Source organism: Lycium ferocissimum, chromosome 6 (assembly GCF_029784015.1).
Source record: "Lycium ferocissimum isolate CSIRO_LF1 chromosome 6, AGI_CSIRO_Lferr_CH_V1, whole genome shotgun sequence".
NCBI lineage: Eukaryota > Viridiplantae > Streptophyta > Magnoliopsida > Solanales > Solanaceae > Lycium > Lycium ferocissimum.
The window spans coordinates 73317699-73330366 of NC_081347.1; the positions used below are offsets into that span (position 1 = coordinate 73317699).

The 12668-nt window shown below is 31.9% G+C and overlaps 2 protein-coding genes and 1 non-coding gene across 3 annotated transcripts; 1 reads left to right on the forward strand and 2 right to left on the reverse strand.

Annotated features, from left to right (window-relative positions):
• Positions 1-4499: 4499 nt before the first annotated feature.
• Positions 4500-7518, forward strand: LOC132060396 (transcription factor bHLH30-like). Its single transcript, XM_059453439.1, has 2 exons — positions 4500-5095; positions 6677-7518. The coding sequence occupies exons 1-2, from the start codon at positions 4838-4840 to the stop codon at positions 7187-7189; spliced, it is 771 nt and encodes a 256-aa protein (XP_059309422.1). The 5' UTR covers positions 4500-4837; the 3' UTR covers positions 7190-7518.
• Positions 7519-8006: 488 nt separating this feature from the next.
• Positions 8007-8291, reverse strand: LOC132061633 (protein PELPK2-like). The gene has a single exon (XM_059454405.1). It carries the CDS (start codon positions 8289-8291, stop codon positions 8007-8009), a length of 285 nt encoding a protein of 94 aa, XP_059310388.1.
• Positions 8292-9687: 1396 nt separating this feature from the next.
• On the reverse strand, positions 9688-9769 carry TRNAS-GCU (transfer RNA serine (anticodon GCU)). The gene has a single exon. It is a non-coding gene; the product is annotated as a tRNA-Ser (tRNA).
• Between the last annotated feature and the right edge of the window lie 2899 nt (positions 9770-12668).

Sequence of the window (12668 nt, forward strand, 5' to 3'; positions counted from 1 at the left end):
ACCTATGCACTGTGTACATATTTTCTAAACTAGATGACTGAATAGTATTTAGGCCTCATTTTTTTGCACTTAATAGAGGTTTGAATCTGAATGGTTCAGACCTTAGGCCATTAAGTGCATTTGTTTACATTAAGATATAAGCACTTATTTGGTCTGAATAGGTCTTAATCATTAAGATCTTGAACAAAGTCTTAATATCATTAAGAGGTATTTTGTATAGATAATTTTTACCACCTACTCCACCCCACCCCACCCCTACTCCACCACCCCAACCCCAACCCCCTACCACTACCCACCTACCCTCCACCTCACAACCCACCCACCACCACCCCATCCCCCACTTCACCTACCCACCACCCATCCCCGCACTACTATCCACCTACCCCCACCCCACAACCCACCCAACACCCACCCCATTCACCACGTCCACCCTACCCCCCGCCTACACCTACCCCCAACCACCCTCAACACCACCCACCCCTCACCCGACCCCTCGACCCATCCCATCACTACTCCCACAACCCTCCCACCACCACGTACTCCCGCAAAACCCCTACCCATTACCACTACAAAGCATCTTCATTATTACTATCAAACATAAAATTTTCACTTTTTTTTATCAAATACAGTAATATTTTTATTTTATTAAATTTGTATTTATTTTCTAATATGTAGTTATTTTTTTAATTTTAATTTTATATTTATTATGTTTAAATAAATACATTATGCACATTCAGATATTGAAAAATACACAATCTTAATCATTTAGTGTTCAGATCTATAGACAATATATTAATCATTCAGGTGTGCATTTAGATTCAGACGTTTTAATGTTAATGAAAACAAATGAAACTAACTGTAATTTTCTCTTGTATGTTTATTTGTTATAGCCCAGGCTAGTGGCAACGTTTACTAGGTCACCATTAATGCTTATTTAGAAAAACTTATCTATAATTATCTTATAATAATACTATGTCTGTATAAATACTCCATCTGTTTCAATTCATGTGAACCTTTGATCATTAAAAAGTCTACAAGGTGGTTCTTTGATCACATTTTTCTTAAATTTTTTCTAAATTATTTGGTTTATAAATTATCATGACTTATAGTATTTTTTATGCAACTTCTAAATATATAAATTTTATTTTTATAAATTTAAAAAATCTATGTAAAAATTTATAGTTAAAATTATAAAGTTTGACTCTCATAATTCGAAAACGATAGGATAAATTGAAAGTTGAAACAGAGGGAGTAGAACTTACTCTTTAAAAATAAGATAAATTATTTGTTTGAGTAACCTGATAGAACAATAGTAGTGAATATATATATATATATATATATGAGTTAAATTCTAGTAGAATGTTTGATTTGAATTCCATCAAATCTAGAAGAGTACAAGTATTCTCTGGCATATTACCGTAATCAACTGCGCCGGAAAATGATTGCACTTTTGAATATTAAGAAACTCTCTGTTCTGTAAAAGTTAAAAAGTACATCTTTGTGAAACCAAAAATAATATTCTATCTTTTTGTCGCCCTTTTTCGTTCTATCTTCAACACCCTCCACAACTCATAATACTCATGCTTATCCACATAAAGTACTCCATCCGTTTTAATTTATATGAACCCATTTAAATTGACATAATATTTAAAAAGAATGAAGACTTTTAAAATTTATGGTTCAAAATAAGTCTTGAATATTTATATGGCTGTAAATCATTTCATAAAGTGAATTTGTTTCCAAATTAGGAAAGAGGTCATTCATTTTAACACGGACTAAAAAGGAAATAAGTTCACATAAATTGAAACAGAGTGAGTAATATATTTTGTTTTATTTAATTATATGTTAATGCATATATTTGTACTCCGATAATCTTATGCATATATTTATACTTCGATAATCTTATTTATCTATAGTAGTTATTTTTTTTTTTTCAGATTGCTTTATCATGACTTTTCCGCTTTCGTTATTTTCACTTTCATACTGCTTTGAATTATTTGTCTTTATCTGACCTTTTTTGCTATACTTTCTCTTGAGCCGAGGGTCTTTTGGAAATAGCCTTCCTACTTTCCAAGGTAGGGATAAGATCTGCATACATTTTATCCTGTCCAGACCTCACATTGTGGGATTTCATTGGATATGTTGTTGTTGTTGTATATTTAATGCATATTATTAATATATTACTAGTGAAAAATCAATATATTACTAGTATTATTAATTTTCGCTTTACTAATTCTACTTCTTATAGATTATTATGCTAGTCATGAGTGACAATCATGGACGGAACTAGGTATCGAAAGGGGGTTGATTGGTCCGAAAAATTATACTATATATAAGTTAAAATTATTTTCTACGATATAGTAGGTGTTGAATTCCTTTGACTTCTTTGTATATATATTTATTTCTTTATATTTTGAGTCTCCTTAGTGAAAATTCTGGCTCAGCCACAAGACTATCAACTATTAGAGATTTTGACAAATGGATTAAAAAAGAATATATACAGACGTGGCACATTTGAAATTTAAACCGATGCTTCTTTTATGCGATGGTGATTTAAAGAGAGTACTAGAAATATATTTTTATTCTATTTGTGCAGTATAATCTTTTGTGCGGTGTTAATGTAATAATTATTTTACATTAACAGATGGTCAGGGGGGATAATGACTGTAAAAGTTTGTGTAAAATAAAGAATTACCTCCTTTTCCTAGACAAATAAACTTTGACATTTCAAATTTTGTAACTTTAAGTCTTTTCATGATTTTCAATTCTACATCAGTCCAGTGGATACATATTGTCTGCGAAAAATAAAAGTTGTTCCAATTCATTGTAAATATTTTGAAAAAATCTTAGGTCTAGTAAATAAAGTACAGCCACAATTGCTTTCACATATATACAAGGAACATATAGACCCTCAAATATAGTTATTTGTATTTGTAATTAAACAAGAAACTTTGTTCAACCAAAAGGCAGACCCCTTTCATTCAAGAAAATTCCCTTCCCTTTCGTATTTCTCTTTCGTTTGTGGAAAAGTTATGGTAATTGTCTTACAATAGATAGTGGAAACATTACTATTTGCAGTCAAATTGCACTTTAGTCATTGCAGTTGTGAACAGTTAAGTTTCATTATATATACTCCCTCCGTTCCAATTTATATAAGGTTATATTATTTGGGGAGTCAGACAATTATTTTTTTGTAATTAAAATTTTCTCCAACTCTTTCCATATATTGTGAATTGCTAATTATATAGACTTATTGTTCTTTTTATATGTAGTTTTCAAATATGTAAATTTTATTTTAAAATACTCGAAGAACCTATGTTTGATATTGAGTCAAAGATTACTTGCTTTGATCCTCGTACTCCGAACCGCTCATATTAATTGAGATAGAGGGAGCAATTTTTTTCGACCCTCTGGTTCCAACTGGATTATCTCTAGATGCATGGGATACTAGGAGCCGTTTGGCCATGAATAAGGTTTGCAGATATTTTAAATCAGTATTTTTACTTATCTGGTCCATTATTTCAACTTCAAACTTGAAATATAAAATTTGAAGATTGAAAAGCTTTTTTTTTTTTTTTTCGTTCACAAAACTTCAGTCCTGTTTTCAAGTTTAAACACAACTTCAATTGCCAAATTTCGTTTTTCAAATACTAATTTTTCCCTTTAAATCTCAACCAATTGATGTCCAAATGCCTACTAATAACAGTAAAAGATTCTACTACATGAGCAATGGGGCATAAGACTTTTTTCAAAAAACTCAGAAACTGAATTTGTTTCTGGGAAACAACAAACAACACTAACAATAATTACGTTTCAGTCTAAAAAAAGTTGGGTTCAATTTATCGCAACTCCTCTTTTATCCAAATTTGAGACCGATAATATGAGCAAGCTCAAACAGATAAGTTGAAAAACAACAAACAAACGCCACCTAAAGGTTTTCCTTAAATCCTGAGGTTTAAAGTCCCAAACAAGGAAATCTGAGAATTAGGGAATGTGTGTGTGTATTGGTTTACGTGTTAGTAATAGTCAGTCAAACTCATGTACTATTCCTCATGATTAATGACTTCAAATTACATTTAAGTGTGAACTTTTCTTACAGCACACTAATTTCACTAATTTGGTATATAGAGATTTATAGCAGAAAACTAATACTCCTTTCGTTCATTTATATGATATCTTTTTATTTACAGCCTGTCTTAAACGATGATACATTTTTATATTTTGAAAATAATTTGACTTTAAACTTCTTATTTTTCTCCTAAAATAAGTAGTAATACTTTTCACTGTTACATAAAATAGAACGGTAAGTCGTAATACTTTTCGATAAAACAATTTTATCTAATGAAATCAGCAAGAGAGAAAACTAAACCCTAGAGTGCCAAAAAGTGAGTATGTTAAATGATTTTTTCCTCAGTTGAATGAATATATGCACACATATTATTTTTACTTTTTTCTGATCTAATCTAGTTTACCCAAAAAAAACTCTGAATGAGTCAAAAAGCATGTCAAAAATTTCACAATTCCGGCTTTATGCTTCTCCACAGTCCACACACACATACTACTACTACTATAAAAAACCAAAGTTATCTCAGTTTCTCACTTGCTCATACCACTACAAAACTCACAAAATTTAGTAAAGGAAAAAACCCAACTCAAAGTTAAAAGATAAAAAAACTTCAGTCAAATCAACAAAATTTTGACTGAAGAATATTTGTCAAAGAATCTCCACAACATTTTTCAGAAAACCTCTTAATCAACAATCTTTTTTATATATATCATCATCATATATTCTTCCTTTTCTCTTCAAGATTCCACCTTTAACTTTTTTTAAAAAAAGATGTATCAAATTCCAAGTTTTTATGAACTAGGAAGCACATGTTCAGATTCATACAATAATTTTCTTCATGGGATAATAAACTCATCATCGGGTGAAATGTTTAATAATGTGGAAAGTTCAAGTGTTAGTCCAAGATCAATGGCTGAAGCTAAAGCAATTGCAGCTAATAAGAGTCATAGTGAAGCTGAAAGAAGGAGAAGAAAAAGAATCAATGGCCATCTTGCTACTCTACGAACCCTTCTTCCTAACACTGTCAAAGTAAGATTTTTTTTTTTTGTTGCAACTTTGACTCATAAATTATTGCAATCAGTGGCGGAGCCAAGATTTTCACCTAGGGAGTTAAAAAATATGAAGAAGTAAATATACAAAGAAGCCAAGGGAGTTCAACATTTACTATATATACATAAAAAATAATTTTAATCTTGTATATACATTATAATTTTTTGCCGAGGAGGTTCGGATGAACCCCTGGAGCCTACCTAGCTCCTCCCTTGATTGCAAATATATATGATACGTCATAGTTTAGAACTGCAAAATGGACGGGTTGGATCAAGTTAATAAGCGGCTCATAAATCCAATTCGTTTAAGCTTAGACATGTTGAGTGACCTAATAAATTGTGGTTAGGTTTTGCCACCTCTTTGCACAGTGAATTAGAGGCACACATGCTCAAGGGGCGGTGGTCAGTTGAACACTTTTTGCCAAAAAAATTATACTATATATGTAGGTTAAATATTAGTACTTCACATATATATTTAGTTTTGAATATCTTAATGGGATTTCTGACTTCACCACTATCTTTATTAAAAACTGGTTAAAATTTGCCATGCACCTCTATGCATTGCAGAGTCATATAGATTCATGAAGGTCAGTTGAATACTTTTCGCCAAAAAATTATAGTGTATGTTGATCCAATATTACTACTTTTTATAGTACACTATATAAAATCATGAGCATCTTCACGAAATTCTTGGCTTCGACGATACTGCTTCTTACTTTAATATTTTGTGAACTTGAAAATATAATGTGTGTGTTGTTCAACAATCATGAAGCCCCTAGACCCTAATAGTTTCTTTGCTCTTTTGCTTTTACATACCAGACAACATGTGATAGATGGGTTTCATATGTTGTTAGTAGAGTGGAGTCTTTTTGGTGCAATTTAGGATAAAATGTTAAGTTCTTTATTCATTATGATGTTTTTGGCTCATTTAGTTGTTTTCTTTCCTAAAAGTTATATGCTCCTATCCTATGTTAGTTTGATGTAGTTAGATCATATCAGTACTTCCTTTTATCCCTTTTATCAGTCACTTAAGTCGAATAATTTTGTCAAAAATACTAATTAGTCACTTTAAAACCAAGAACATATTGATACTATTTTTGTCCTGATTCAGCCTTTACTATTTCAAGAAGACTCATGATCATTAATTACTCTATTATAAAAGAGAAATATGCAGCTTAGTCAAATACCTCTTATAGGTGTTGCTATTGAATAATTTTCGTAATGATTGTGTCTCGCTTGAAATAATACCACATTTTCACGCTCAAAAAGTCACTTTTACACGTGAGTCTCCACAATGGCCGACGTAGTGTACAAGTTATATCCGAACTCAATTTTTGTTCGGACTCTGTATATATATTAATTAAATTTTACTGATTAAACAAGTTTTAAAAATCGGTTTCAATTCAGTAACTCAAATGTAATGTGGTAATATTTCGTAGCCTGAACACATAAAGTTCAAATCTCTGATCAGCCTATATCTCGAACAAACTTTTACATAACAACCTTCAAAAATAAACGAGAAAATTAGCTAACTTCATTTTTGGTCATGCAAAATTGGCAGACAGACAAGGCATCTTTACTAGCAGAGGCAGTAAGGTGTGTGAGAGAGCTAAAAAAGACAACATCAGAACTAGGAGCATCAACAATGTCCGACGACGACGACAATGACGATGATCACACAACATTAGTGAAGAAATTAATGTTTCCAAGTGAATCAGATGAATTAAACATAAGTTACTGCAATAATAGTAGTGATTCTGATGGAACATTAATAATAAAAGCATCAATGTGTTGTGAGGACAGGCCAGAAATTATGACGGATTTAAGAAGGGCATTGAGTACGGTACAAGGGAAAGTGGTTAGAGCTGAAATGTCAACAGTTGGAGGGAGAATTAAGTGTGTTTTGTGGCTAGAAATGTTAGAAAATGAGTGCAAAGAAGGGCTATTAGTGCAATTGAGAAGAGCATTGAAAGTGGTTATGGACAAGGCTAATTTTGGCCCACAAAATATGGGCCAGGATTTGTTGGGGAACAAACGTCCTCGTTTATTAGGGGGACCAATGAATTATGTTTGAAAAGTTGGAAACTCTAGAGAGACAAAGATTTGTGGACATTATGATGAGAGAGTTCAGAATGATGTTAATTGTGGCAAAGAAAAGGTAATAGGGGTTAATTTTAGTTTCCTTTTTTGTGAGTTTGTTTGTTGTTTTGTTTGTCTTGTTCTTTGAGTGTTTTTGTATAATTCTTTTTTCTTCTTTGGATTTGAGTTAAGTGAGGTTTTGCCTATCCTACTTGGATTTTGGAGTAGTACTTAATTAAGTTGTACTTAATCCTAATGTAGATGGAGTTTTATGAGTAAAAATGGCGCGAGCTGGCTACTTTTTGGTCCGCTTTTTAATGTTCAGTTATTGTTTCAAAACTATTCAATGGTTAGATAGTTTTCTTACAAAGACATTTGCCCTTATTTTCTTTGTTTAAAAGCAGCAAAGAGTCGCTTCTTGATCTTTTCCACTTTTTTCTCCTGATTTATTCTTTTGGTGTTTGAACTACACATTTTTCATGGAATTTGAATTGCTAAAATTCAAACTAAAGAAATTTTTGAAGTTGAATTGTCACAATTCAAAATCCAAAAAACGTTTCACCCTTATGTTTACAACAAAAACTTATAATAAACAGAGTGGGCAATATATAAATGCGTTAAGAAGTTAAAAGTAGAAACGTTGCATCACATTAACCTCAAAAGATACTAAAACAATCAACGCGTAACACTCAAGAAAGTACAAATGATACGATAAACCATAAAAATCACTCAAAACATTGAAATCAAAGTTGAAAAAAAGAAAGAAAGGCAGACAAATAGGGTAATTATGACAACTAATATGTCACACAAGATTAGTTGGATGGAGGAGGTGAAAGTGTAGGCATGTTTGGAATTGTGGGAATGTTTGGAAGTGACGGCATGTTGGGAAGTGGATTCATCGAAGGCATTGGTGGCATTGTTGTAGGCAAGTTGGGAATATTTGGCAATTGTGGCATTGTTGGCTTTGGCAATGATGGGATTGTAGGCAAGTTGGGAAGTTGCATTAGGCTACGAGCAGCATGACTTGTGGATATGCTTGATAAGGACAATAATGCTATGATCAAGAATAGGATTGAGCAGTTGCTAGAAGTAGCCATTGTAAATTTGCTATATTGCTTTGTTTTCTAAGGTAAGTTGTGTTTTGACTTGAGTTGATGAGATTGATCATTACTAAAGGGTATATATAGGTGAAGTTCTTGAGGGACTACTAGAATTTGGTGAAATGTTGGGTGAGGAAACATGTGCTCTAAATTCTAACTACTCTATTGTTAGTAATATATCTTCTATAATGTTGGTTTGAGGAAACATGCACAAACTTATAAGTTGAGAAGTTTTTTCTGAAAGTAGTTATGCATAGGTGAAGTTTGGATCAACCATATTTGGTGGACAATTTATACAAATTGATGAAATCAAACGCTTAAAATATTTTGTATACTAATATTCTCTATTGGTTGGCACTAATGGGATTACTAAAACAATAAATAGGAATTAGCGACAGATAACTTATGTTGTTAAACAACAAAATTCGTCGCTAATCCTAATTGAAAATGATTTAGCACAGACTATCAAAAATTACTATTAGCTACGAGCGATATTAGCGATAAATTTCGTAACTAATTTCTCAATTTTCAGTCGATTAGGATGGTACTCTTGAACTGCTCTTCATGCACATACGGGATCATAGACTCATAGTATTGTCCTCTTGAGTAGCATGCCTAACAAACCACGAAAATAATTAACTTGTTTAATATTGTTTCTTTTTATTATTTTAGCCAATAGTTTCTCCTATATTGGCAAATTGTCTATTGATCCTTCCAATTTTGTTCAACTACCTTGGACATGTGCGCGCTTGCGTAATTAATGAAAGTCAAATAACTAATTAGCTCAACAATATTTTGTAATATGCATCTTAGGAGCTAAAAGTAGTAGCAATACTAATATTACAAGTATTATAAGATTAAGCAAATGTTTTTTTTACTCATATGAATCCTTTTTTTTTTTCACATGGACCGATTTAGATTACAAAATCAATAGTGATCGTTCAACTTATTTGAAATAATTTGAATTGTCACGAAATTTAATTAGAAATAAATAAAGCCTTTTGAATTTTATGGTCTAAAATATGTCATGACATTTGTGCCAATAGCTATGCAATCTTCAAAAGTTGAATCTTTAAACATGACATAACATATTTGTGTGCTCTAAAAGTTTTCAAATTTTGAAGTTTATCATTTTTTTAGAACGGATTAAAAAAGAAAACATGTCACATAAATCTGGAATGGAGGGATGCGAATAGCGGTTGTTAGTCTAAGGAGATGTCTAGGAAAAGATATAAAAAATTTGTAAATGAATCGCAATATAAGTATTTAATATTTGGGAAGTCTTTGAGAGTTTTTTCCAAATCAAACGAGAAAAAGCAAAAAAAGAAATTTGTTGAACAGTTCTTTATGTTTTGGCATTCAAAAACAAGAGACTAAAATAATAAAAAGAAATCGTCGCCTGAGAGATTCGAACTCTCGCGGGGAAACCCCATGTACTTAGCAGGCACACGCCTTAACCACTCGGCCAAAGCGACTTAATGATGTGCTGCTTCTAATTTAGCTGAATCATCATTATCATTTATGTTCTTTTCTCCATCTAGTGTCCAGTGGCGGAGTCGGAATTTTCTCTCAGAGTGTTCGAAATATATGTATATATATATATATATATATATATATATATATATATATATATATATATATATAAGTAAACACGTAAAGAAGTCAAGGGGATTCAACATCTACTACATATATGTCAAAAATGATTTTAACCTTACATATATATAGTGTAATTTTTCGTCAAAGAGGGTTCATAACTACTTGGCTCTGCCCTAGTAATAACACATAATTTTTTCTATAATCGATAAATCTTCGAGAAGCAATGATATATAATTTGAAATTCGTTGAATAATGTGATAGTAATTCCTATACATATTTCACTTAATTAAATATTAAAATCATACTCTCTCCGGATCAAAAAGAGTGTCCACTTAGCATTTTTTTTCTTGAGTCAAAAAGAGTGTCGACTTATCAAATCAAGAAAGAATTAATCTTATTTTTCAGATTTACCCCTATTAAGCGCATGCTATGTGATCAAATCTCAATACTTATTTAATTAGGGACAGTTTAGTCAAATTACCTATTTTTTTTTAGGAGATAGTATTTTTTAAGGGATGTACAAATGGCTAAGTGGACGCTTTTTTTGATCCAGAAGGAGTTATAAATCTAATTCGTAATATGCGATTTAGATGTCACATGCACATTTTACTTAGAAAAATTGGGATGACGGTAGTAGCGGGTTAAATCTTGTTTTTGCACTCGCCTTTTTTGTGTTGGTATAACAAAATACGTAGTTTTTGTTTTACCTATTATCAATTCTAGATTGTATGTTCCTGACACGAGTAAATCTTGAATGTACAATTTCTAGCCAGCTAATGGAAAAGACTATTCAAGAAAGATAAAGTACTTAGAGCTCGTTTGGTAGGAGGTCTTAAATAAAATAGTCATGGTATTATATGTAGTATTATTTTGTATCATGTTTACTCTCTGATACTTAATTTGGGGTCAACTAATCCGGATCCCGGCTTAAAAGTCCCACTATGTGTGTAGAGCTTCCTATCAATAGAGACTCTATTCACCGGCTCAAACTCGAGACCTCTGATTAAGGAGGTACCAAGGGAGGGAATACTTACCCCACCACAACTTTTGGTAGTATAATCTTATAGTTATCATTTGATATTTGAATAAACTGTTGGTGGAGCCAGAATTTTTAGTTTATGGGTTATGAAATACAATATTTTTTGTTTAATGTGTTATGAATAGACTATTTACATATATTGAATGAAGTTTTTAACATAAATACAAAGTTTGAGCCTTATAAGCTAGTGAATTTTGTTGAACCCGTAATCATAATGTTGGCTCCGCCAATGCTGTTAAGAAGGATAACGAAAATAAAACCGCATGAATCATTCAAAAGCGAAGTGATAACCAAAAATGATTTAAAGGACAGTAGACAGAAATAACTAGTAGCAATAGAAAAATTACATCAAACTCTGCTTCACAATCAAGACATAAGCACACAAAGAATATAAAAGACAGTAAAAATAAACTCCAGAACATTGGAGAAGCTGAAATGAAACAATACACCAATTAAGATAAAACAACAACTACTAATATAGTAGGACGGAGATGAAAGATTAATTAGTTGGATGGAGGAGGTGAAAGTGTAGGAATTGTGGGAATATTTGGAAGTGAGGGCATGTTGGGAATGGCAGGCATTGGTGGCATTGTTGTAGGCAAGTTGGGAATATTTGGCAATTGTGGCATTGTTGGCTGTGGCAATGATGGGATCGTAGGCAAGTTGGGAAGTTGCATTAGGCTACGAGCAGCATTACTTGTAGATATGCTTGATAAGGACTAATGCTATGATCACGAAAAGGATTGAGCAATTGTTGGAAGCAGCCATTGTGTTAATTTGCAAGATTAATTGCTCTGTATTCTAAGGAAATTAAGTTGTGTTTTGATTTGAGTTTGAGTTTGATCATTTACTAAAGGGGTGTATATATATATATATAGGGAAAGTTGTTGAAATACCAGCAGGATTAGTGTATGAGATGATTGGTGTAGAAGCGTGACAACTCTATTGTTAGTTCACCTTCCTAAATGTTGGTTTATGGAAGATGTACGTATGAACCTTTAAGTCGAGAGGTATTCTGAAAGCTGTTATGCACAAATGAAATGTGGATAAACCATATTTGGTGGACAATTCATACAACACTAATTGATAAAATCAGTTGTATTTAAATATATTTTTTAAGTTTTAATCTGTATTGATTGGTGATAATGGGATTAGGATATAGTACTCCTGTACCGGTCTTCATGCACATATAGGATTCATACTATTGTCCTCCTGAGTCACTAACAAAACTAAAAAAAACTTAGAATTACCTCCGAACTTCGTCGCTAATCTCTCCCTAAATCGCTCGTAGTTAATAGAATTTTTTGATAATCCATCACCGAATAAAATTAGCGACAAATTTTGTTGTCTGCTTACAAAATTCGTCCGTAGCTAATGTATGTTTTTTTAGTAGTGCTGGTAGCATGTTTAATAAACCACGAAATGACTAGGAGTAACTTGTTTATTGTTTCTATGGTTTGCTTTTTAGCTTATAGTTTCTCCTATATTGGACAGTAATTTTCAGTTGATCCTTCTAAATTTGTTCAACTACCTAGGAGATGTGTGCTTGCCTAATTAAGAATGGTCAAATAAGTAATGAGCTAAACTATTGTGCAATATGCTTCATGGGGAGCTAATTAAACATAGCAGTAATATGAAGTATTATTCCTACTATATTAAGCAAATGTTTGGATTCTTCGCGTTTTAAAAAGAAGTTAAAACTGAAATTGAATGTGGATATATATCAGATTCTAATATTT

What these genes read in the sequence shown, in the direction of transcription:
- LOC132060396 (XM_059453439.1), top strand. Translation starts at nt 4,838, where the DNA reads ATGTATCAAATTCCAAGTTTTTATGAACTAGGAAGCACATGTTCAGAT. An exon ending in TTCTTCCTAACACTGTCAAA is followed by an intron (nt 5,096 to 6,676) that starts GTAAGATTTTTT and finishes CAAAATTGGCAG; the next exon opens with ACAGACAAGGCATCTTTACT.
- LOC132061633 (XM_059454405.1), bottom strand. Translation starts at nt 8,291, where the DNA reads ATGGCTACTTCTAGCAACTGCTCAATCCTATTCTTGATCATAGCATTA.